This window comes from Uranotaenia lowii, chromosome 3 (assembly GCF_029784155.1).
Source record: "Uranotaenia lowii strain MFRU-FL chromosome 3, ASM2978415v1, whole genome shotgun sequence".
NCBI lineage: Eukaryota > Metazoa > Arthropoda > Insecta > Diptera > Culicidae > Uranotaenia > Uranotaenia lowii.
The window spans coordinates 81,630,964-81,657,016 of NC_073693.1; the positions used below are offsets into that span (position 1 = coordinate 81,630,964).

General features: G+C 40.0%; 1 protein-coding gene across 1 annotated transcript in view; it reads left to right on the top strand.

Annotated features, from left to right (window-relative positions):
• LOC129757451 (gamma-1-syntrophin) overlaps positions 1–26,053 on the top strand; it is a 246,880-nt gene that overhangs the window by 189,848 nt on the left and 30,979 nt on the right. The window contains exons 4-5 of the mRNA XM_055754684.1: positions 3,511–3,669; positions 18,917–19,043. Coding sequence (XP_055610659.1) covers positions 3,511–3,669; positions 18,917–19,043 — 286 coding nt within the window. The remainder of the gene's footprint in view (positions 1–3,510; positions 3,670–18,916; positions 19,044–26,053) is intronic.

The window sequence follows — 26,053 nt, forward strand, 5'->3', positions numbered from 1 at the left end:
GTTTATAAGAGTAGAAAATAAATCTGATTTGAACCGAAAACTAAATCTCTAACTTTTATTCTAAAATATTTGAAAATTTTTTTAGCATTGCCTCAAATAGTCATGCTTGTGGTTAAAAAGAACTTACTTTCTTATTTAAGTAAAAATAAAAAATTTTTCTTTGAAATGAGTTTTTCTAAGTCAAAACTTTCATTGAGAAAAATCTTCATATCGCGAGGAGAGGGGAAAGTGACGGCCTTTAAATCAAACTAAAAATATTTGAATGTTTGTACAGAAGTTATCAAACATTTTCAAAACTTCAACTTTCTCTCAGAACCGACCTAGATAAATTATTAAAGACTCTGTCGCTAGTCACGGGCATATTACTGCAAGATGTTGCGCGGCGGAAAATATTGGCATGTTTCGTACGCATAATTTATTAGCATCAGCGAATGCTAATATGCTTCTGGTGAGCCATTTATCGTCTACGAGTTGGGCTTTAAGACTGAATGAAAGCTGCTTTAGGGATGTTCAAGTTGTGTTGCATCCTTCAAGGAATCAAATATTTAACATAACTTCTATTTATTATTGTGTCACAAATGGCAGACGTTATAGAATTTGTAAAATTTCTAAATGTATTTCTGCTATGTATTTGCTCCATAAAAAAGTTTTTTTTTTTTTGCAAGTGCTCTCTACCCAACCAGCTGTCACATATCCCCGAACGTGCCTCTCTAAATCATCTAAATTCATTGGAGCATATGAGTGAGTGTAAGCATTTTTTGCTCCAATGACAAAGCTGCGTGGGATGCTTCCCAGTCAGCTGTAGGCTTTTGAAGTGTGAAATTCACGTAGCCTTTCGGTACACGCCATTTGATTCTGATTAAATGTGTACCCATGTTTTATAAGAACGAAATCTATATTCGAGGTGAGCCACATTAGGTACATGTTCCTAGAGAGCGTTGTTCGCCCAACGAAGGCGTGTTGCTTCGAATCATAAATAATAACAATAATTTCAGAGACACAACGTCTCGTCGTCCCCCACAAATTAACAACTTTGCGCGATTCTTCCGAAAAAGCAAACCGACTTTGATTATTCGCCTGCAATTTTAATGATCCGTTATTTCAACATTGTGTCGCCGGGTGCCATCCCATCACCTTCCTGGTCGTTAATCGCGCTAACCTGAGTACCTATGCCTATTGACTTTTGATGATTGTGTTTTCAAGGGGTCGGGTTCAGTTGAGCACGCGCTGCCGAATGGGAGAAGTAAACATTTGCGCACAATTATCAATGGCGTTTGTTCAATTGCTTATTCAAATAATACTAATTAACGGCGAGAGCCACAGCCACTTAATCTTACCGGTAAAATGTAGCTGAGTGAGAAAACAGGAATGTCTTATTAAAATACATGTCAAAACAACTTTATTCGAATTATTTTTTTTTTAAATTTTTATGTTCCAATGAATGTCATGGTTAAACAAGCTGTCAAGAAGATGAGTTATCATTAGTACAATACAATACAATACAATACAATACAATACAATACAATACAATACAATACAATACAATACAATACAATACAATACAATACAATACAATACAATACAATACAATACAATACAATACAATACAATACAATACAATACAATACAATACAATACAATACAATACAATACAATACAATACAATACAATACAATACAATACAATACAATACAATACAATACAATACAATACAATACAATACAATACAATACAATACAATACAATACAATACAATACAATACAATACAATACAATACAATACAATACAATACAATACAATACAATACAATACAATACAATACAATACAATACAATACAATACAATACAATACAATGCAATACAATACAACACAATACAATACAATACAATACAATACAATACAATACAATACAACACAATACAACACAATACAACACAATACAACACAATACAACACAATACAACACAATACAACACAATACAACACAATACAACACAATACAACACGATACAACACAATACAACACAATACAATACAATACAATACAATACAATACAATACAATACAATACAATACAATACAATACAATACAATACAATACAATACAATACAATACAATACAATACAATACAATACAATACAATACAATACAATACAATACAATACAATACAATACAATACAATACAATACAATACAATACAATACAATACAATACAATACAATACAATACAATACAATACAATACAATACAATACAATACAATACAATACAATACAATACAATACAATACAATACAATACAATACAATACAATACAATACAATACAATACAATACAATACAATACAATACAATACAATACAATACAATACAATACAATACAATACAATACAATACAATACAATACAATACAATACAATACAATACAATACAATACAATACAATACAATACAATACAATACAATACAATACAATACAATACAATACAATACAATACAATACAATACAATACAATACAATACAATACAATACAATACAATACAATACAATACAATACAATACAATACAATACAATACAATACAATACAATACAATACAATACAATACAATACAATACAATACAATACAATACAATACAATACAATACAATACAATACAATACAATACAATACAATACAATACAATACAATACAATACAATACAATACAATACAATACAATACAATACAATACAATACAATACAATACAATACAATACAATACAATACAATACAATACAATACAATACAATACAATACAATACAATACAATACAATACAATACAATACAATACAATACAATACAATACAATACAATACAATACAATACAATACAATACAATACAATACAATACAATACAATACAATGCAATACAATACAATACAATACAATACAATACAATACAATACAATACAATACAATACAATACAATACAATACAATACAATACAATACAATACAACACAATACAACACAATACAACACAATACAACACAATACAACACAAAACAATACTATATTATACAATTAAAGAATAAAACGAAAATTTCATCGTTCTTCTTAAAAACAGAACGCTTATTTAGATAGTTCTTCAAAAAAAAAGTATATTGGATAAGATTACGTATTGACAAGATATTAGAAAATATTCTTACGGTGACCGTTTTACCTTCCATCCCTCTATATAAGTTATAGAATAGTTTTCAATCAGCAGAACCAATGTTCTTAAACCACTTATTATGCCATAGCAACGAATGGGATGCAATTATCTGTTGTTGATGAAATTACACTCTACAGTGAAAGCTTTTAGAACTCGATTTTCCCTTCCTGGTGGGAGTCTCTCTAGCGTGTAGAACGTGCACGCACTTTCCTCCGGCAGGGAGAAGGAAAACTGTATCAAAACTTCGAGACCCAACCAGTAGCACTTTTCTCACAGTCTTTTCTTCGTTTCTATTCTTTTCCTCCTATTTCCCAGGAACGAATGGTGCAAATCACCCGCCAAAAAGTGGGTGGACTAGGGTTGAGCATAAAGGGCGGCGCCGAGCACAAGCTACCGATTCTGATATCCCGCATCTACAAGGACCAGGCGGCGGATGCAACAGGTCAGCTGTTTGTGGGTGATGCTATCATCAAGGTAAAGTGCTTTTATCTCAATAAAAATGGCAAAAAAAACAACGGCAACAACCAACACATTCGGAGTCAGTAGAAGAGTCATATGCATGAGTGAAGGTTTTCCAGCGGTTGTGGTGCTAATTTTTCCGGTTCTATTCCCTAATGTGTTCTGATTAGATTATCTTCATTTTATTTATTTATTTTTTTTTTGCGAGTGCCGGAGATGAGACTTTTGTATGTTAATGTATGTATGTAGTTGACTGTTGCTGTATGAATATTTGAATACAAAATTATCCGGTTTGCGTAGGCGCCGAGGAAATTTTTAAATCTTAGGTTCTAAATCAGGGTGCGCCATCTGGATGTATTAAAAAACATTATCGTATAGCTCTGCCATTTTTCAACCGATTTCCGAAAAAAAAACAAGATTCTGCCAGCAAATTTTATTTCATTTCGATGTCGTTTTAATGACTTAATTTGATACGCAAAAAACAGCTCTTTTGCTGACACTTTTCATAACATTGACCAGCATTTTGAGCTTTATAAGATTGTATTGGAAAAAATGCAACAGTTTCATTTGTGAATAACTTTTGAACGGATGGATGAAATTCGATGAAATTTTCAATGATACTACCTAGTAATGTAGTGTTCATATGTGTGAAGTTTTGTGGCGATTGGTCAAGTAGTTTTTGAGATAGCGGCTAATGAATAAGTTTATTGGAAAAAAATGTTTGGGCAACATATGCGCCATCTATATAGCACACTTTGGACTACCGTTTTTCTAAACCAAGGCTATATTTGTTGACGTTCTTCATTTCCTGGAGTTTGAACTTCAAAATAACTCAAAATTTTTCAATTTTATCGAAGCTATGACAAGTTGAGCAAGATTGTCCACCTTCTGCGAGAAACCAACGTTATTAACTTTTTATCACTCTATCACAGTTTTCGTTTAATGGCAGGAATCCAGATCCAACCAAAACAGAGTTTTAACTTTAGGGAAACTTTGAAAGTGCCATGGAAGGAAAACGGTCGCTTTTGTAGTTGTTTTTGGTATATTTTGCAATTAACTTTGCCAATCGTCCAAATTTATAAAGTCGCGAATGCCTTAATAATGGTAAAACGACTTTAATCGAAACAAAAAAAATTGCTAATCGTAATGTACCACTCATTGATTTCCATCTTTCACAGATCGTCAGCCAAATTTAGAACTAGATATATATTTTTTCTCTCGTTCTTCTCTGGAAAATTCAGGCGAGGCTTTTCAATGCAAAATTTCTGTCAGGAGATCCGCCAGGTGTCAATTCCCTTCGCGATTTTTTTTAAATTTCCCCCCGCTAACGTATTTTGTTTATTTTATCGGTGAACAGCTATTTTTCATCATGAAGACACGATATTTGGTCTGTTTTTCACATACCTTTATGAATTATTAATTTTTAATTTTATTCAAATTTTAGATCACTGTTAGATCTTCTAGGACTTCTGGAACGATTTACCTCATAAATTTTGATCGCATAGTTGAATTCTAGCTGTTTTCGGGACTCTCAATGGAGCTTCCCTAGATTTTTCACGATCCTGTCCAAAAATTTTGGTCAATGAATTTGTTCCTTAGACGCTATCTCAAAAACTACTTGACCAATCGCCACACAATTTTACACATGTAAACATGATATTACTATGTAGTATTACTGAAAATTTCTTCAATTTTCATCCATCCGTTTAAAAGTTTTTCACAAATGAAAGTGTTGCTTTTTTTCGAATACAGTCGTGGGCATTCCTGCTCGTATATTAGTTTGAGTTCGTCAAAGTTCTTCTAAAAAGCAAACACAACATTATTCCGATACCGAAAATCTCATGCCAATTTTCTTATAACGTTTAGAATCAAACCAAAATGTTACAGTAATTTTATACATATATTTACTTCAAAATTCATAAGAAAAGCTTATTGATGGAGCCATGAGTGTAAAAGTGAATGTGTTTTCGCTTGATGCCCTCCGTCAAAGTCTCTACAGTGTCATCCGGTACCAGTTTTTTTTTGCATTTTCTTAACATGTCCATCTCATCTTTGACTGTCATCTTGCTCTTCCGAAGTTCCCGCTTCATTATTGCCCAGTACTGCTCCACCGGGCGCAGCTCCGGACAGTTTGGCGGGTTCATGTCCTTTGGAACAAAATGGACAGAGTTGGCCTCATACCATGCTGCTGCAAGAGCAGCTAAAGGCGCTTCTCGAGGCACTCATATTTGTAGATCTCGCCATTTATGCCATATTCATTTTCATCCTGGTGGCCCACCGGTTGTGCACCAAGTGCTGTCAAAGCGTTTTTTTTTTATATGAAGATGACAGCAGTTGGTGCACAACCGGTTTGCCACCAGATGAAAACGAAAACGACATTACTGTGCCCTTTGCCACGTAACGCTAACTCCTCAGTCCGCAAGAGTAGATAACCTGTCAAACGAGATATTTGGAGGCGAACCAAGATATTTTCTTCTACTTAAATTTATCGTCCACATCGAACTTGTTCTTGCCGGTAAAAAACTCCAACCCCGGAAGTTGCTTAGAATCGGCTTTTATATACGTTTCGTCGTCCATCACACAGCAGTCATATTTTGTCAGCATCTTCTCGTAGAGCTTCCGTGCTCGAGTTTTAGTCGTCGATTGTTGCCGATTGATCATCTGCTTCACCTTTCCCTCCATCTTTTTGCTCTCCAGTGCCGGTTTTCTTCCAGCTTCTTTGCCGTGGCCCAACGTCAATTGCTCCTGGAACCGCTTCAACACTCTGGAGACGGTTGAATGGTGAATGTTCAACATTTTTTCCCAACTTCCGGTGCGACAGGTCAAGAAATTCCAGGTGTTTGGAAAGAACTTGTTCTCTCGACTGGCGTTGGTTCACCTCCATTTTCGTTGAATCGAAAATCACGACTTCGAGTCTGACAGCATGTAAACAATACACATCAAAGAGAAAGTGTGCAAAATTCGGTTGATTTTTACCCAATGGTAAAAAAGTTATGCCCTGTTGAATGTGTCGCAATAATTTCGTGTTCGCCGTTTATATCGAGGGGTTTACTATTTGATTCACCATTCTTATGCTTAGGAACTATTTAATTTTTATTGTGTTAAAAGAAGAAAACTATAAAAAAAACCCTTTTTGGCATAAAATTCGAAATTCGTTTAGGTATTAATGTAAGTTAAGTACATCGACAATTTTTTTTTTTCAATTATATAGATTTAGATTATTCATGCAATAAAGGATCATTCACTCTTCTCAAACTTCCAAATCCTCATCTAATACGAAGCAGATGTAACTAATCAGCTAATCCTGAAACTTTCCAATGCCTTTTCAATGCCAATTGTTCCAATGCTTTTTCCAATGAAAATGCATTGAAAATTCCGATACCCCCAGAAGCTAACTAACGGCAGTGCATTTGTGCTTCCGAATAATTCATTGAATCGCTAATCTAAATTGCTCCACCTGTCGGACCACAATTTCAATTAATCAAATCCTTGTTTCCGTTGATTGCTTCCTCCTACACGGGATGGAAGGTTTCCAGCGCTCACATACACCTACACCAGCAGCCACCATTCACAGAGTTTTCCCCTTTCGGCAGTGCTCAGAAATCATTTGAACAAAAACAGCTTCGTTTCCTTTTCTTGTGCTAGAAAAAAGCTGCACCAAAAGTTATTGTTGTCCAATGGTTCGAGGAACGATTCAAAAATGTTTGTTTTGAGATAAAGTCTAGGACAAAATTAAAACACAATCCAAAGATGAAAAATACTGTTTCCATAAAGGTTTTAATAATTTCGGTTTCGAATCGAGAAATGATAATACTAAAGATTTGTTTGAAAAATAGTTTTTAGTTGTCGATTCGAAGTTTGAATTAGTCTATCCCCGAACCGAAATAGCTCTGACAGCTCTTTGGGTTTCTTTTTTTTTTGGTCCAGACAAGTTCGGGATAATTTCACCACATTCCCGGAAGAAAGATCACGTAAACCATTATCCCTTGCACTTGAGGGAAGAAAAAAGTGTGCTTTCATTTACTTTCAAAGCACCAAACCGGCTCACTGCAATGAAACATCACTTACTTTTACTGAGGTATATGAGTACCGGGTCATGACTCAGTCAGCTACCCTTCTACCATCATATATCTTACTTTTGGTACAAGTGTCTTCCACGTCATGTGTTAAGTTAATTAAAGTCTCTTGCCCTGGCAGCATCCTTTTGGCAGGGATCAGCGGATATGAGGCCATCTTGCCGGAACCCGTCGTCCATCGTCGGAGAAGCAGCAGCAAATGGCACCGAATACGGGATTATTCCCCCTGGAGAAGTCAAAAGAGCCGGATGTTGCCATTTGACCGAAACTTGGGCCCAATCCGGTTCGGGTTGGCTACAAGGACGAGTAGCTATCAGGTATAGCTCTCCAACTCCCAAAACACATAAGTAATAATAAATACATCATGAGTGTGTGGGGGCGTGAATTAATTCAATGAGATTGACAACGATGACGGGAAAATCCTATGAATCTTCTTGATTGAGCTTTCTTCAAAATGATAGATTTGGTTGAAAAATGTGCACGCAAAATATCGAAAACTTACCGAGTAAGTTATTTTTACGCAACCGAGAGTTTTTCGATGCTTTCTTTCTCTTGCATACTTTTTGTTTATTAATTTGTATGCAACTCAAAAGATTTTTTAATAAAACTTTTGCGTGAGTACTTTTATAGCAGCCATTTTGTTTTTTACGGCCGAAACAGAACTCGGGAAAATTCTGACGCGTTTCATTAAAGCTAGAAAATCAAATTTTTCACCTAAAATCGCTATCCGAAACAAGTTAAAATTATAAGTGCATATTATATCAGCTCTACCGGTCGTCGGAGGGCATCCATTTCAAGCGATGGTTCCATTCCTCCATTCGGAGTCATTTGCTGCATCATCAATGGAAGGAGCTAGTCACCAGTTCCCGGCACCATATTACCGGCTACGATACGATGGTGGTTCCGTCGGACGTCAGCGATTGGACAGCACAAAAGGCCCCTTACGAACCTACTTCCGTAAATGTCACTTAGCAAAAATCTTAGGAAAAGCCGGACGAATTTACAACAGCAGACAAATTGCTGTCCCAGTGTTCCTGGAAGGAGTACCGGTCCTATCAAGGTATTTGTTATAGTAGTTTACCGTAAGAACCAGTTGTTTCCAAACTGACATTGAAAACCTTTCATTTACAGGAAAAGTGCTCCCACAACATTAACACTGAGGGATCGTAATAGGTAGCCCAACACCGGGTATGTCCAATTGAATGAAATAGTCGACGCCGAAGGGCCTGGTGGAGAAGCGGCCAATGCAATTGTAATTAGAAAAAGGTCTGCTACTGCGGCGCTGGTCACCGCTAGCGATTTGCTATGTCTGTCCGGTAGAGAGTTGGCAGAGAATTCGCCTCAGTTATGGATCCGGCCGGGCATGGCTTCGACGCTGCAGGCCCTTGAAGATCCCGAGGATAGTTTTGTTTGCCTTAAGAGCTGCTGCAGCTACTGGTAAAGTGTTTCGATATTCCTAATCCAGCACTGGTTTACGATAGCAACAACGACGAAGACCTTGGCCTCGACACGGACAAGTTTCACTAGAATTTCCAACGGGAGGACTGGAAACGCAACAAGAAAGAATACATACCAGTTCAGTTTCGATTGCTTAACGTCCTGCGGCATTGGGTTGATCATTATTGCTACGATTTCGAGCTCGGTGCTGAAAATAGTGCAGCGGTAAGTCTACCGATTTTCATGAAAGTAAGAGTTATTATACTATTGTTTTTTTTTCTCAGAGCGAAAAGACAACCACCGGCAGATTACATCCCCTTTTGGCTACAGCTCACCGACTATAATTCGCTAACCCTCGCGAATGAATTCAACTTGTTGATGTTACAACCGTTTGAACTGGCCTGGAAATTGCTGGTTTAGTTGTGCCAGACCAAGGATTTTTCACGGAGATGAACCTCTTTGTGGCACAGGTGATTCTGCTGCAGCTTTGCCTGGAGGAAACATCCACAGATGCAGAAACGTTTGCCATTTACATAACGATCCCAAGAGAACACTGGTCCGGTCCCGAAATGAATTAAGTCTCCGGGAGCAATACTATACATAATAGTGCTATAATGGATCAGTAAAATAAACAACTTGTATTTAAATTCCGTTTTAATGTTTTTATTTCAGCCTTTAAATCCGAATAAAATCGCTATTTTTTCGATTTCAAGATTTAACGCAACGGCGAGAAAACCCCGAAAAACTTTCTGTTGAGTAAAGTGCATTTAACTTCACGTTGAGTTAAATACGCTTAACTTGAAGTTGAGTTTATTGCATTAAACTTAACTTTGAGTCCCTGCACTTTTTGTCCGAGTTGCGTACAAAAAAGCTACCGTTGAGTTTATTATTTTTACCGTGTGCTGCGTTGTAAATATGGGATACAAGCATGTTTTTTGAAAGTAATAATGTTATTGTTAGAAGCGATAAATTATAATCACAAAATCTAGCAAAGGTGCATCCACTCACTTTGTTGAATTTTGAAATCCCTGGGATCCAAGTTCAATTTTTGGTCAGAGTATTTTTTCCAATTTGAAAAAGAAGTTACTGTTTAGATTCGGGAAAATTGAACGCGGGCTTGGGGTATTGAATATCTAAAAACAAAAATAAAAGATGATACGGTCAAAATTTGGTCAAGGAAAACACGTGTAAATCGATGAAATCGTTTATTTAAAAAAAATTAAATTTAATTTCTTTTTCAAGTTTAATTAGTTTAAAATTCAGGAAAAATATTCAGTTAGACTTCCGCTTTTCCAAATCCGAATTGCCTGGCCTTACGCTTAACCCCTGCCATCAGATGAACTGCTGCTCGTCCTTAGCAGTGTTTATGGTCTTCTTTAGGTTCCGCTTGACAATAGCCCAGTATTTCTCAATTGGGCGGAGCTCTGGCGTGTTGGGAGGGTTCTTGTCCTTGGGAACCACCTGCACGTTGTTGGCGGCGTACCACTCCATGGCCTTTTTGCCGTAATGGCAAGATGCCAAATCCGGCCAAAACAGTGAAGAACAACCGTGTTTCTTCAGGAAAGGCAGCAGACGTTTATTCAAACACTCTTTCACGTAAATTTCTTGGTTGACAGTCCCGGAAGCTATGGAAATGCTGTTTTTCAACCCACAGGTACAGATGTCTTGCCAAACCAGATATTTCTTCGCGAACTTTGACAGTTCCATGTGCTTGAAAATATCTGCTACCTTTCCCCTTCCTTTAGCCGTATAAAAATCCTGTCCCGGAAGCTGCTTGTAGTCCGCTTTGACGTAGGTTTCGTCGTCCATTACCACGCAGTCAAACTTCGGATCGCGCTTTAGCCGTCGTATTTTGTTTATCATCGTGATTTGGAGTCACTACCTTCTTGTAAGTCGGTAGTCCGGCTCGTTTTTTGGCGCGATGCACGGTTATAGACGATACACTCAGCTTATTTTTTTTCGCCACGAACAGTCTTCGGGCGCGGACGCGTTTGCATTTTGCTCCGCAATTAATTTTGTATATTTTTTTTCTTACGAACCGACAACGTCGCGAGTTCTTGACCGTTCAAAGTAGTGTATCGCGTCGAACAATTATTTTACAAACATGCCGTGCGGTGTTATTTCGTGCAGCATTAACGACGACCGCTTTCTCTGGAAGTGCGAATTCTGCAATAAAAAATACCATGCTGCCTGTGTCGGAGTTCAAAGACAACGGGAGCATTTCATCTCCGCATTTATGGTACCAATGTGTGCCGACTGCCAACCAACTTTACGGAAGGAAGTGGACGTAAGAAAGTTGCTTTATCAACAGGAGCAACTAGTGGATGCAATCCATTCACAAACGGACACTAACCATCGCATCGCTGCTGATCTAAAAAAATTCTGCTTAGTCTCAGAATTATTCGACAGCATCGAGCACTTGCTCAACGATGTAAAAGAAACGTTGGCAAATGTAAATAAAAACAACTCAAACATGTGCAGCGCGGTCGGAAAGCACATGAAGGCGTATGACTCACAGTTGAATATGACAATGACACACATCAACGAGTCAAACTCAACTACTTCAGCCAACATAATTAAGCACTTGGACGAACGGCTAAATTGCCTTAGGAACGACCTTGCAACACCAATGAAGGAAGCGGAGCAGGAAATTCCCCAAGGGACGGACAGCAGCATTCTTCATATACTTGAGGAGGTAAAATTAGTGTCAGAAGCTATTTCCAACTTCCAGATGAAATCTCAAGAAGTCATAATACCTCATCAGACGCTGGAAAAAGAATTAGCTGAAGTCAGCCAAAAAAGCGCTCTTCCTAAAAATGACCATACATCCCCTGGATGGAGATTTTTGGGCAACAAATGGCACTGGAAGCTTGACTGGACACAATTTGATGCTAAACAACGCTCTCGTAGACTCCAAGAAAAAGCTGCTGAAAAATCTCGTCGAAAGAAACGTAACCAAAAACGACAAAATTATGCCAATGACAAACAAAATTACTACAACAACAACAAAAGCAACAACAAAAACAGCAAGAACAACAACAATATCAACAGCAACTACAACACGAACAACAAAAGCAACAACAATATCAAGCACAACGTTACTCACATCAATAACAGGAACAACAACAATAACAACAACAGCAACAGAAACAAAAACCATAGAAACAGCAACAACCATCCACAACTACCACTAGACAAAAACTTACTGGCTATGGCGAAAACGCAATTTTCTGGTCCACCATCATCCATCGAACATCCTATTGCGGGCCTTTCAACGACCACATCAAAAGCACGGTTCATCAGCTTCAAAAAAGGAGAGACAATCAACGCAGATCACTCTAACGTCATGAGGCATAAAGACCACGAATCCAAGGAATTGAACAATTCATTACCACAAATCAATGACGGCAGCCAATTCGAACTAGATCCTTTACGTCCTCCCATTGTCCGCCTCACTGAACAATCTGTGGAAGGAGACGGTCGTTTTTTGAAGGCAAGACTACGTGACCCAAAAATCATGAAAGTGGTCCGTATGTATCTTGCATTCCTAAAGGACCAGCCGGCAACTGTCTGTATAGAAGGAATGACGTCGACGAGCATCAAAATGATGCTAGCATCGGAGGGCCTACCTACTGCTCCTGACCACCTGCAGCGCATCTTTACAGAAGTACATCAGGAGTTCGGGGTGGGCGCGGCAGACGCTGTTGCTGATCTACAATCCTATCAGCGATTTTTGACCAGCGAGCGGACTCATCGTCTACAACAACTTCGCGAAAGCACCAATAAGTTCCACACTCTCCCTTCAAATTTTCGCAAGTAAGGACGCCTTCTACGGAAGTAGAATTAGATACGAACACTTTTGAAGCAGATGCACATTCAAAAAATTCTTCCGAAAGACAGAGTGCGACTGAAATTTTGATTTATTGTCAAAATTTCAATCGCATGAAAAGCTCAGCCAAAATGAAGGATATTTATAAAAATGTATTAAGCTCGTCCTTCTCAGTCATTCTAGCAACTGAGACTAGCTGGGATGAAAGCGTTCGCAGTGAAGAAATTTTTGGAAGTGCATTTAACGTATTCAGAGACGACAGAAATTTTCAAATGTCTCAGAAGAAGTCAGGTGGCGGAGTTCTTATAGCCATTTCTAATAGCTTTAATTCTGAAATAATTCCAACCCAAAAATTCAATGAATTTGAGCAGGTTTGGGTGAAGGCACACATAGCAGGTGAAACACACGTGTTTGCCTCAGTGTATTTTCCACCAGACCATGCTCATAAAAATACTTATGAAAAATTCCTCATCACTGCAGAAGAGGTAATATCTCGTCTATGTGCTGAGGTTAAAATTCATATCTATGGGGATTTCAATCAACGCCACGCTGACTTCATCGAGGACTCTGAAAATGAAAGCATATTACTCCCAGTCGTTGGGGATAATGAAACTTTGCAATTCATTTTTGACAAAATTTCTAATTTGGGATTGAATCAAATTAATCACATAAAAAACCAGCAAAATTGCTATTTGGACCTTTTACTAACAAACATTTATGAAGATTTTTGCGTTATTGAAGCGCAAAACCCTTTATGGAAAAACGAGGCGTTTCACACGGCGATTGAATATTCCATATTTATACATGAACATCAAAGACCCAACGATTGCGAATATGAAGAAGTCTTTGAATACCAATCTGCAAATTATGAAAACATTAAGAATAGATTAAACAGTGTCAATTGGCAAGAAATTTTTAGGAATGAAGGAAATATCGAAACTGCTGCTGACGTCTTTTACAAAATTTTATTTGGAATTATCTCACAAGAAACACCATTGAAGAAAAGAAGACGTCACCGAAACTCTAAGTACCCGGTCTGGTTCAACAGACAAATCATGAACTTAAAGAATCGGAAACAAAAAGCACACAAAATTTACAAAAAACACAATACTAATGAAAATTTAGCATCGTATTTGAACTTATGCGATCAACTGAACTTGGTCATTAGCAATGCACTTGAAGAATATAATGAGAAAACTGAGCTTGAAATAAAGACTTGTCCAAAGAAATTTTTCAACTACGTGAAAACGAAGTTGAAATCTGGGAATTTTCCGTCAAGAATGCACCTTGACGAACATGTCGGTGATAACTCGGAGCAAATTTGCAATCTTTTTGCAAATTTCTTTCAAGAAATTTATACGACATTTAATGAAGAAGATCGTGATCGCGATTATTTTTCATTTTTCCCAGAATTCTCAAGGGACATTAGCATTAATCAACTTCATGTGCAGGATATTCTGCAAGGACTAAAAAATCTAGACGCTTCGAAAGGTCCAGGACCAGACGGGATACCTCCTGTATTCATGAAAAGTTTGGCAATGGAACTGACAGCTCCATTGTTTTGGCTTTTCAATATGTCATTGGAATCAGGAAATTTTCCTAAAATTTGGAAAAGCTCATTTTTAGTGCCTATTTTCAAATCTGGTCGAAAGTCTGACATTCGAAATTATCGCGGGATAGCCATTATCTCTTGCATTCCCAAGCTTTTTGAAGCAATTATAAACGAAAAATTATTTTCCCAAATTAAGAACCGAATAACTGACAGGCAACATGGCTTTTTCAAAGGCCGTTCAACCTCAACTAATTTAATTGAATTTATAGACTTTTCATTGAATGCAATGGATAATGGCAACCATGTGGAAGCTCTTTATACAGACTTTAGTAAGGCATTTGATCGCATAGACATACCAATGCTTCTTTTCAAATTACAAAAAATTGGAATAAAATCTAAACTCCTGAAATGGCTTGAATCATACCTGACGAATCGCCAACAAATAATAAATTTCAATGGAAAGAAATCGCTCCCTATTCAAGTCACTTCAGGAGTTCCGCAAGGATCTCATTTAGGACCTCTACTTTTCATACTTTATGTAAACGACATTTCCTTTATTCTCAAAAATCTTAAAATGCTCATTTATGCCGACGACATGAAGCTCTATTTGGAAATAAGAAATGAAGAAGACATCAGCATATTCCAGAATGAAATTCACATTTTCTACCAGTGGTGCAAAAAAAGCCTTCTGAAGCTCAATGTAAAAAAATGCAATTTAATATCATTTAGCAGAAAAAGAACAACACCAAACATCACAATTACATTAGGAGATCAGAATGTAGAAAAATGTGAACGAGTTAGGGATTTAGGAATTATCTTAGACTCTAAACTTACTTTCACAGACCATTACAATACTATCATCCATAGGGCAAATAACATGCTGGGCTTTATTAAGCGCTTTTGCTTTAATTTTCAAGACCCATACACAATAAAAACACTATATATTGCCTATGTAAGGTCTTTACTGGAATATTGCAGCGTTGTTTGGTCACCTTATTCAATTTCACACGAAGAAAGAATAGAATCAGTACAAAAGCAATTTCTACTATATGCTCTTCGTAAATTAGGTTGGACATCATTTCCACTTCCATCATATAAAGCGCGCTGCATGCTCATTGACATACAAACACTAAAAGAACGCCGTGAATATGCAATGGTTTCATTTGTAAACGATATTGTTTCGCAGCGTATTGACTCAAAAGAAATTCTATCAAAATTAAACTTTTATGCACCTTCTCGGCAACTCCGAAATCGAAATTTATTTTTCATTAATAACTATCGCACAAACTACGCGAAAAACGGGCCAATAAATCGCATGATGGCCTCTTACAATCAACACTGCGAAACCATTGACTTTACAATGTCTCGGCAAAAACTCAAACAATATTTTAATCGAAGAAATCTAAACTCTTAAGGAGAAATTGTAAAGCAGACACTGCTTAAACCTAGTCTTAAGGAAATTCACATGTATCAAACTATGTAGTCTACGTTACGGTTGACGAAATAAATAAACTAAACTAAACTAAACTAAATTTGCGGCATCTCGGATAGAGAGGTTAGGGTTTCGCTTGAAACTATCGGCAACTTTCTTTGTCGTCTCAGCGGCTTCCGGTTTTCGATTTCCCCCCGATCCAGACTTCCTGGCTGTCGACAAACGTTCCCCAAACACTTTAATTAAATTTGTAACGGTTGATTTGGCAACTTTTAGCGATTTTGCCAGTTTTGCGTTTTGCGGATTTTCGCGATGCGCGAGCAAAATTTTGATACGCTGCTCTTCTTCCTTGAACGGCATTTTGACAACTGAAGAGTGAATTCCAAAATCAAAATAGGAGCAACATTCTACACAAACGCACCTTCAAAATGAGGGGTGTTCAGGTTTTTCAAATGCAAAATTGAAAGAAATACGTCAAGTAGATATTGACCAAATTTTGACCGTAACACCCTTTAGGTGAAAAATTTTTTTTTCCTGGTTTTTAATTATAATTTTCCAAGGTAAGCAAACAACATAGAGCTTAACAATGTTCTACGAAGTTGATGTGAAAGATATAATAAAAAAAATGTTTGAATCTTACTTCAGTAAAAAGTTAGATTTTGGCGCCACCTTGCGGAGAGAAAGAGAACTAATCTGAATCCATCAATAGATAGTGAAAATATATTCGAATAACTTTGTCGAAGACACCGACGAGCTATAACCAACCCTCTGGCCTGCAGTCAATTTTGACCACAAAAGTGTGGTCCCTGGCACACTGTGTGTCGTATGGAACTTGAAAGCTGATTACAGGTTCATTAAAAATCACGTAACCATTTTATTTGGAAAAAGCACTTAAAACACACAAATGTTACTAAACCGCCTGTTTTGAGCTCTAAATGTTCGAATTCATTTCGGAACTAATTTCAAAAACGGAAATATTTTCAAATCTCTTCACTAAGTTAAGTGTGAACTTCGAATACTTCTGTTATCCCTAATCCTCTCTTAGGTGTCAATACGACACTATTGGAAGTTTTGCGGCTGGTATCTTTATTCAGACGCATCGAATTAAAAAAATCTTTTGGGATCCTCACTGATTTCATGAAATAACCTTAAATTTTACATCATAAATAACTTTTAATGGACGCACCCTGAAAGTCCAGGCAAAAAAACTCCCTATTCTGAGCTTGATTATCAATCTGACACTCCCCGCTTAAAACCGTTATATCTTTCTTGTGTCTCTACCAATTTTTACAAAATTTAGAGTTTTCTAAATTTCTAATTGTTACTCAATTATAATTTCCATACAGTTTTAGCTACTACCAGTTATTTTTATGTTAGTCAAAATCAAAGAAAGTGTTCACCAACTACGGAATGCTAAAAAAAATCACTTAGTGCCCAAGAAAGCTAAAGTTGAAAGCTGTACGTTGCGCATAGGGATATATTTCTTTGAAATTTTTCAAGATCAAGATAACAAAATATGAAAAAAAAATTGTATAAAAACCATACTTTTCAATCAATGAACCGTAAAAATTGTTTAATTCACATGAGAAAAATTTTGAAAATAAAATTGTACAGGTGACGTTATTTGGCACACAGCTTAAGATTTTCAAAATACAAAATAAATAATTTTTTACGAATTTTCAAAGATAGCTGTTTCTCGAACTTTTAATCAATTTGCAATAGCTCAGATTTTCTAACGCCCTAATTCAACTTTGCACTGGATTTTGAGAACATAAATAAACGCAACAATTTCGCAATAGAATCATATTCACCAGAAAGGCTTTTTCATACCGATACCGATATTTGTATCTTATTTAAATTTGGAGTCATTTTTTTCAAAAAGGTTCAATTTAAGACTACAAAAACGTACAGTTCAATGTCAAATTTATACTATAGAGTACAAAACGGATTCGAGCAGAATCAACTGATTTTGAGCAATCTACGACTTTTCAAAGATACTACATTAACATTTCCCCACAGTATAATTTCCTCCAAATCAGAACGTCATCCGATCATGCATAGTTGATGAACCTTTCTTACTCTTCAGTAGATTTCAAGCATCCGACTTGCTAAAAAGGGGTTTAAAATCCCCTGTCAATAATCCACTCTACCTAGTTCAGAATCCAGCAATAAAATCTACCGGTGAGAAAGGATAACTTTCCTCCCGGGACCCACTTCTCCTGTATTCTTGTACCCGCACCTAACCTAACTCAACTCCACTAAACATCGCAGAAAATTTAATAAATTCCGGAAGCTTGTCAAGGATCATTTTTGCAGCGAGAAAGCGTCCATTAATAACAAAAAACTGCGAAAACCTTCCTTTTTTTGCCCTTCCACGCGCAACGATGCTGCAGGCCTATGTTGTAGGGCTCCGGCAAGAAGCTGAGCACGGATTAGAGCGGAAATAATGGCTTTCAGACAATCGTGTTTTAGTGCTCCGTCGTGCCTACCAAAGAGAGGGAGTGCTATAGCTGCCTTATGAAAATTTAAATTATTCTTCCGGATTTTATTTTTGCTTCCTGCTTGTACCTTTTCAGTGAACCATGTTTTCCCGAGCTCCTAGAGGCGGATGTGCTTGTTCTCTTCTCTCTATCATGGATTGTTTCCTCCTGGAACCTGTAAACTATCTATTTCCACATGAGTGGAATACATGATTTCAGCGTTATATATGTCTATTTATGTGATTTTTTCTCGAATCAAATAACTGCTTTCCGTGTGATGAAAAACCGCAAACCGAAGCGAACGAAAATGCTCATATTATATTCACCCATGCCATGCCATAGCATAAAAACTTCATCCGCCTCACAGGAAACCTCTTGATTCCGAATGTGGTTGCTGGTGGCTGGCTCCTCTTTAAAAGTTTGCCACCCTGTTTTCATGTTCTAACTGTCTTACAGGTCAATGGCGAATACATAACGGCCTGTCCTCATGACGATGCCGTAAATATCCTCCGGAATGCCGGCGAAATTGTGGTCCTGACGGTGAAACATTACCGGGCAGCAACGCCCTTCCTACAGAAGCAATGTGAGTACCTATGTTGTTGATGATGATGATGATGATGTTGGTGAAATGCAAAGAGGCAAGCAAAAAGATGAATGCATGCATTGTTTCCGTGCTTTATGATGCCCAAAGGTGAATGTCAATGTTTTTCAATTTTGAAATACCGGGAAGTAGCTTGAAGGTCCGGGGGACTTCCTTCACTGTTAACAAGTCAAACAAGTTTTTTAACAGCCTAAAGTGGAGGATGTTAGCCTAAAAGGGGCCGACTACACTTCGAGTACATTCTAAAAAAATTATTTGCTTATGTTAATCCACCATTTTTGTCATTCTCTCCTCATCATTCAATCCTGAAGGTTTTTCTAAGCCAAACTTTACTGCACCCATTTGCATAAAAAATTATAATTGTAAATATATGATAACTTGAAATAAGTGAAGTGAATTAGAATTCTTAGGAAAACTTTTCATTACACAGTAAGTACATTAGTTGGTATTTTCTTAAATATCCTCATAAACAGTACCGTTATCGTGTTGTTTGGGACCCAAAACAGCAATATCACGATGACGATTCTTCTGCGAGACCCACTAGCTACATGACTGCAAAAACACCTAGTAACGGACAATGAACAAGAAATTTCAGATTAAAATCTGCAAAACCCACGCGGTGAAAAGGGACCAGCGATTGGAAACATGGAACTGCGATCTCTAAATTTCATGGGCAGTACCCACGTGCTCTCCAACGAATTGAAGAGCTGCAAGTTCGACAAAGATGGTCATACAATCTACCAGAGCTGCGGCAACACACACGAGCTTAGAACAGCGTTTACAGTGAAATGGGGAAAATGCAGGCGTGTGATCGGGTGGTGGTCGATCGACTCACGAGTGTGCCGATTGAGAATCAAGGGCCGGTTCTTCATCATCAGCATCATCAACGTGCACAGCCCTCACCTCGGAAGTACAGGTGACGACAAAGACGAATTCTACGGGCTGTTAAATACGACCACTGCCCAAAACATGATAACAAGATCGTCATCGGGGACCAGCTCGGCTAGGAGGAGGACTTCAATTCGACAATTGGAAGATTCAGCGTGCACTAGCTGACCAACGAAACGGCCTTAGGCTTATAGATTTTGCCGCCTTCAAATGAATGGCCGTATGTAGTACCTTTTTCCAGAACCGCCTTCCACACAAGTACACTGGATATCACCGTACCAAACGCAATCGCAGATCGACCACGTTTTGATAGACAGCCGGCACTTCTTGGATATCATTCACGTTGGATGATGTCGAGGCACAAACTTCGAGTCAGACGCAGACCACTGATGATGGTGAAGATTTGCCCAAAACTCTCCGTAAGACTGACGCCAGCCTTGGGTTAATATCGCTCGACTAAAGCAACTTGAGGTCGAGCTTGACGAAGCCCCTCTCGAGGACTGTTGGGATACCATTAAAACAGCCATTAACAGCGTTGCGGAAAACTTCATCGGGTATTTGGAACGAAGGACTGGTTCGACGAGGAGTGTAGGAGTACACCGCGAGGGCAGCAGTAGTGCAGAGAAGCACCCGTCGAAACGAGGAAAATCACCGAAAGCGGAAGAGCTGCATCGTTCCCAAGAAACACGAAAGTCCTATCAGAAACTGAAAGCATCCCGCAAAGGCTTCGTGCTGCAAATGTGCCAGGATATGGACGAAGGAATCCTGACGGACAATCTTGAGATGGTCAAAAAGAGGAAACAGCACATCGATGAAGACTTGAACGGCGCACATGCAGGAGACCAACTAGGGGGGGAGGTATGTTAATCGCCGGTGAAGTCAACGACGAAGAGGAGCCAGTCCCAACGATGAGTGAAGTTAAAGAAGCTGTTCACCAGCTGAATAGCAACAAGTCGGCTGGGAAGGATACCATCGCAGTTGAACTCATTCAAATTGGCCCGGACAAGTTGGCCTATAGCCTACACCGTTTGATGGTGACAAATTGGACTGTGAGAACTACCGATCGATCACTGCCCTCAACGCCACGAGCAAACAGATTCGTGGAAAGTCATCAGACCGGCTTCATGGAGGGACGGTCTACGATGGACCAGATCTTCACACTACGGCAAATCCTCCAAAAAATCTCGTGAACACGAAGTCCCTACGCAAGATCTATTCATCGACTTCAAAGCCGCATAAGTCACGATCGACCGTGACTAGTGATGGAAAATCATGGACGAGAACAGTTTGTTCGGTAAGCTGACCAGACTGATCAAGGCGACGATGGATGGAATGCTGTGCTGTGTACGGATTTCGGGTGAATTGTAGAGTTCATTCGAATCACGTAGGGGATTTCGAGAAAGCGATGGTCTATCCTGCATGATGTTCAACGTGGCGCTAGAAGGTGTTATTCGACGAGCGGTGGGCGAAATGCGGGGCACGATTTTCAACAGATAAAGTCAACTTACCTGCTTTGCCGACGACATTGACATAAATAGTCGGTAGTTCATCTGCGGCGGTGGAAAGATCCACCACCAACTGAAACGCGAAGCAGAAAGAATTTGGCTAATGAATAATACGTCCGAGACGAAGTATATGCTGGCTTGCGGATTGGAATTCGTGACTCCACAAGCAACTGAAGTCGAGACGCACAAAGGGTAACCTGTACACGAGGCGTTCAAGACCGGTTGTCCTCTACAAGCACGAGATGTGAATGTTGCTCGAGGAGGACCTGCGCACTCTCGCAGTATTTGAGCGGTGAGTGTTAAGAACCATCTTTGGCGGCGTGCAGGAGAACGGCGTGTGGAGGTGAAGGATGAACCACGCACTCGCGCGTCCCAACGGCGAACCAAATATCTAGAAGGTGGTGAAGGGTGGCCGAATACGCTGGGCAGGACATGTTACGAGAATGCCGGATGACTGTCCTGCAAAAAAAGAGTTCGCTACGGATCCGGTAGGAAAGAGACGAGAAGAGGCGCAACGAGCAAGCGAGATAGGCCAAGTGGAGCGTGATCTGGCGAATGTGGGATATTTGAGAAATCGGAGAACGGTTACCATGGACCGAGTGAATTTTAGGAATTATGTTCATCAACTTATGTCGTGAGACGGAAAACTTTGAAAATTGAAAAAAAAACGTTTGCATTAAATTGTTTCTTAATTCGATACAAATTGAGTGTTTGCAAACTTGGTTAATAACTTTGACTGTACTTATTCTATGGACTTATCCTATAATAAATCCATGGAGAGGTTCAAAATCACAGTATCATTTTCTTAAAAAAGTGAACGAAAACAGTTTTTTTAGATAATGACTGCTGAAATTTAAGTGTCAACTTGTGACATGTCTTTTTCCATGGTTAGTTAATAACTTCAAGGTTTTCCAGCCTTTATAACAACTTAATCTGTACAGGGTCCGTCAATTGAACTGCTACATTACCTCAACAGTAATTATTTCGTTGCACACTAAACAGTATTGAACGACCCCTCGTCTCTTTGTTTACATTAAGTCTTAGCTATCATTGTATGTAAGTGTTACTTTTTTAATCAGGTGTTATCCGGAAAAATGGATCTCGAACAGAAACGTAGCGCTGTGGTTGCCTTGGCTGGCAAACGGCAGAAGGACATAGTTCGTGAGCTGTCCGATATAAGTGTGTGCAGAAGTTTTGTATACCGTACAGTTAAACGATAACTGGAGACCGGAAGTGCCAAAAAATGGTATGGTGGAGTACGCCGAACGGCTTTGGTGACACCTGCCATGGCGAATATCGTTAAGAAGCGCCTTAAGAGAAATCCTCGTCGTAGTGCCTGTAAATCGGCAGAGGATCTCAACATATCGGATCGAAGTCTCTGTCGGATCCTGAAAAATAAACTTCATACCAAGCCCTACAAGATCCAAAAGGTTCAAGACCTTACGGTAAAGCAGAAACAAGAACGGGTAAAAAGAGCGAAAGCGAGAAACTCTTCACCGTACAGCAGTTCGTGAATAAGCAGAACGAGTTTGGTTGCCAGACAGATCACGAAGCCATGCCGACTTGCTGACGGCCACCCGGCGATAGAAACCAGCATCGTTGATGATGTGGGTCGGAATCACCCGTGATGGCCGGACTCCGCTGGTTTTTGTCCCTGAAGGAGTGAAGATCAACCAAAATACATATCGGGAACTAGTTCTGCAGAATGTCGTCGAACCGTGGGCACGTCATTTTGGTTCCAGGGATTGGGTTTTCCAACAGGACTCGGTGCCGGCTCACAAAGCGAAGAAAACCCAACTTTGGATTGCGCAACATTTTCCAGGGTTCATTTAGAGCTCCGAGTGGCCGGCGAGTTCGCCAGACCTGAACCCTATGGACTTCGCTGTTTGGAGTATGTTGGAGGCCGAAGTCTGCTCTAAGAAATATGAAGGTGTTGAGGTCTTGAAGCGACATCTCGTGGCAACCTGGGATAAAATACCACAAGAACACTTGCGGGCCTCATACGATGCGTTCCTCTGCGTCGAGTGGTTAAACTCAAGGGCGAACAAGTCGAACCTTACCAGTGAACTTTGAAAAAGTAATTTGTTTTCAAGAGAAATTGAATGAATTTGAAATAAAAAGTCGACAGCCGGCACTTTTCGGACATCATCGACGTCAGATCCTGTCGGGGCGCCAACATCGAGTCGGACCATTATCTGGTGATGGTGAAGATGCGCCCAAAACTCTCCGTAGTGAACAACAAGCGAAACCGGCGCCCGCCTCGGTTAAACATCGCGCGACTGAAGCAACCTGAGGTCGCGGCAGACTACGCGCAATCGGTCGAAGCAGCGCTGCCGGCAGAGGGCGAGCGTGACGAAGCCCCTCTCGAGGACTGTTGGGATACCATCAAAACAGCCATCAACAGTGCTGCGGAGAACGTCATCGGTTATGTGGAGCGATCTCGACGGAACGACTGGTTCGACGAGGAGTGTAGGAGGGTGATGTACGAAGAAAATGCCGCGCGGGCGGCAGTAGTGCAAAGAGGCACCCGTCGAAATGTGGAAAATCACCGACAGCGGAAGAGGCAGCGAGTCCGACTTTTCCAGGAGAAAAAGCGCCGCCTGGAGGAGGAGGAGCTCCAGGAGCTGGAGCAGCTGCATCGTTCCCAAGAAACACGAAAGTTCTATCAGAAACTCAACGCATCCCGCAAAGGCTTCGTGCCGCAAGCCGAAATGTGCCGGGATAAGGACGGGGGTATCCTGACGGACAATCGTGAGGTGATCAAAAGGTGGAAGCAGCACTTCGATGAACACCTGAACGGCGCACATGCAGGAGATCAAGACGGTGGGGGAAGGTACATCGCCGGCGTAGCCAACGACGAAGACGAGCCACTCCCAACGATGAGTGAAGTTAAGGAAGCCATTCGCCAGCTGAACAGAAACAAGTCGGCTGGAAAGGATGGCATCGCAGCGGAACTCATCAAAATGGGCCCGGACAGGTTGGCCGATTGCCTACACCGGTTGATAATCCGGATCTGGGACATTGAACAGCTACCGGAGGAGTGGAAGGAGGGGGTAATATGCCCCATCTACAAGAAGGGCGACAAATTGGACTGTGAGAACTACCGAGCGATCACTGTCCTCAATGCCGCCTACAAAGTGTTGTCCCGAATCCTACTCCGCCGCCTAACGCCACAAGCAAACAGATTCGTGGGAAGTCATCAGGCCGGCTTCATGGAGGGACGGTCTACGACGGACCAGATATTCACATTGCGGCAAATCCTCCAAAAATGCCGTGAACACCAAGTCCCTACGCATCATCTATTCATCGACTTCAAAGCCGCATACGACACGATCGACCGTAACGAGCTATGGAAAATCATGGACGAGAACGGCTTTTCCGGGAAGCTAATCAGACTGATCAAGGCGACGATGGATGGAACGCAGTGCTGTGTGCGGATTTCGGGTGAATTGTCGAGTTCATTCGAATCGCGCAGGGGGCTTCGACAAGGTGATGGTCTATCCTGCATGATGTTCAACGTGGCGCTAGAAGGTGTTATTCGACGAGCGGTGGGCGAAATGCGGGGCACGATTTTCAACAGATCCAGTCAACTTATCTGCTTTGCCGATGACATTGATATAGTCGGCAGATCATCTGCGGCGGTGGAGGAGATCTACCGCAAACTGAAACGCGAAGCAGGAAGGATTGGGTTGATGATTAATACGTCCAAGACGAAGTACATGCTGGCCTGCGGATCCGAGACCGACCGAACCCGCTTGTCCAGTAATAACAAGGTCACGATCGACGGCGACGAGCTGGAGATAGTCGAAGACTTTGTCTATCTCGGCTCACTGGTGACCGCAGACAATGACACCAGCCGTGAGATCCGGAGGCGAATTATCAGCGGAAGTCGTGCCTACTATGGACTCCACAAGCAACTGCGGTCGAGAAGACTTAGCCCTCGCACGAAGTGTAACCTGTATATGACGCTCATTAGACCGGTTGTTCTCTACGGGCACGAGACATGGATATTGCTCGAGGAGGACCTGCGTACACTCGGAGTATTCGAGCGACGAGTGTTAAGAACCATCTTTGGCGGCGTACAGGAGAACGGAGTGTGGAGGCGAAGGATGAACCACGAGCTCGCGCGCCTCTACGGCGAACCCAGTATCCAGAAGGTGGTGAAGGCTGGCCGGATACGCTGGGCGGGACATGTTGCGAGAATGCCGGATGACTGTCCTGCAAAACAGGTGTTCGCCACGAATCCGGTAGGAACAAGACGAGCGGGGGCGCAACGAGCGAGGTGGTTAGACCAAGTGGAGCGTGATCTGGCGAACGTGGGGTGCCCGAGAAATTGGAGAACGGTTGCTATGAACCGAGTGAATTTTAGGAATTATGTTCGTCAAGTTATGTCGTGAGACGGAATACTATGTAAATAAAAAAATAATGAAATAAAAAGTTGTTGTTTTGATCAATTTATATGTTTATTTCAATGTAGCACTTCAATTGCCGGACCCTATATAAGTTTATCCATAATTGGCAGTAAACAGAAATCATTTTAAAGCTATCCCTTAATTCTCTTTGGCAAGAAAACTGCGTGACGTTACCGATTTTCTAAAG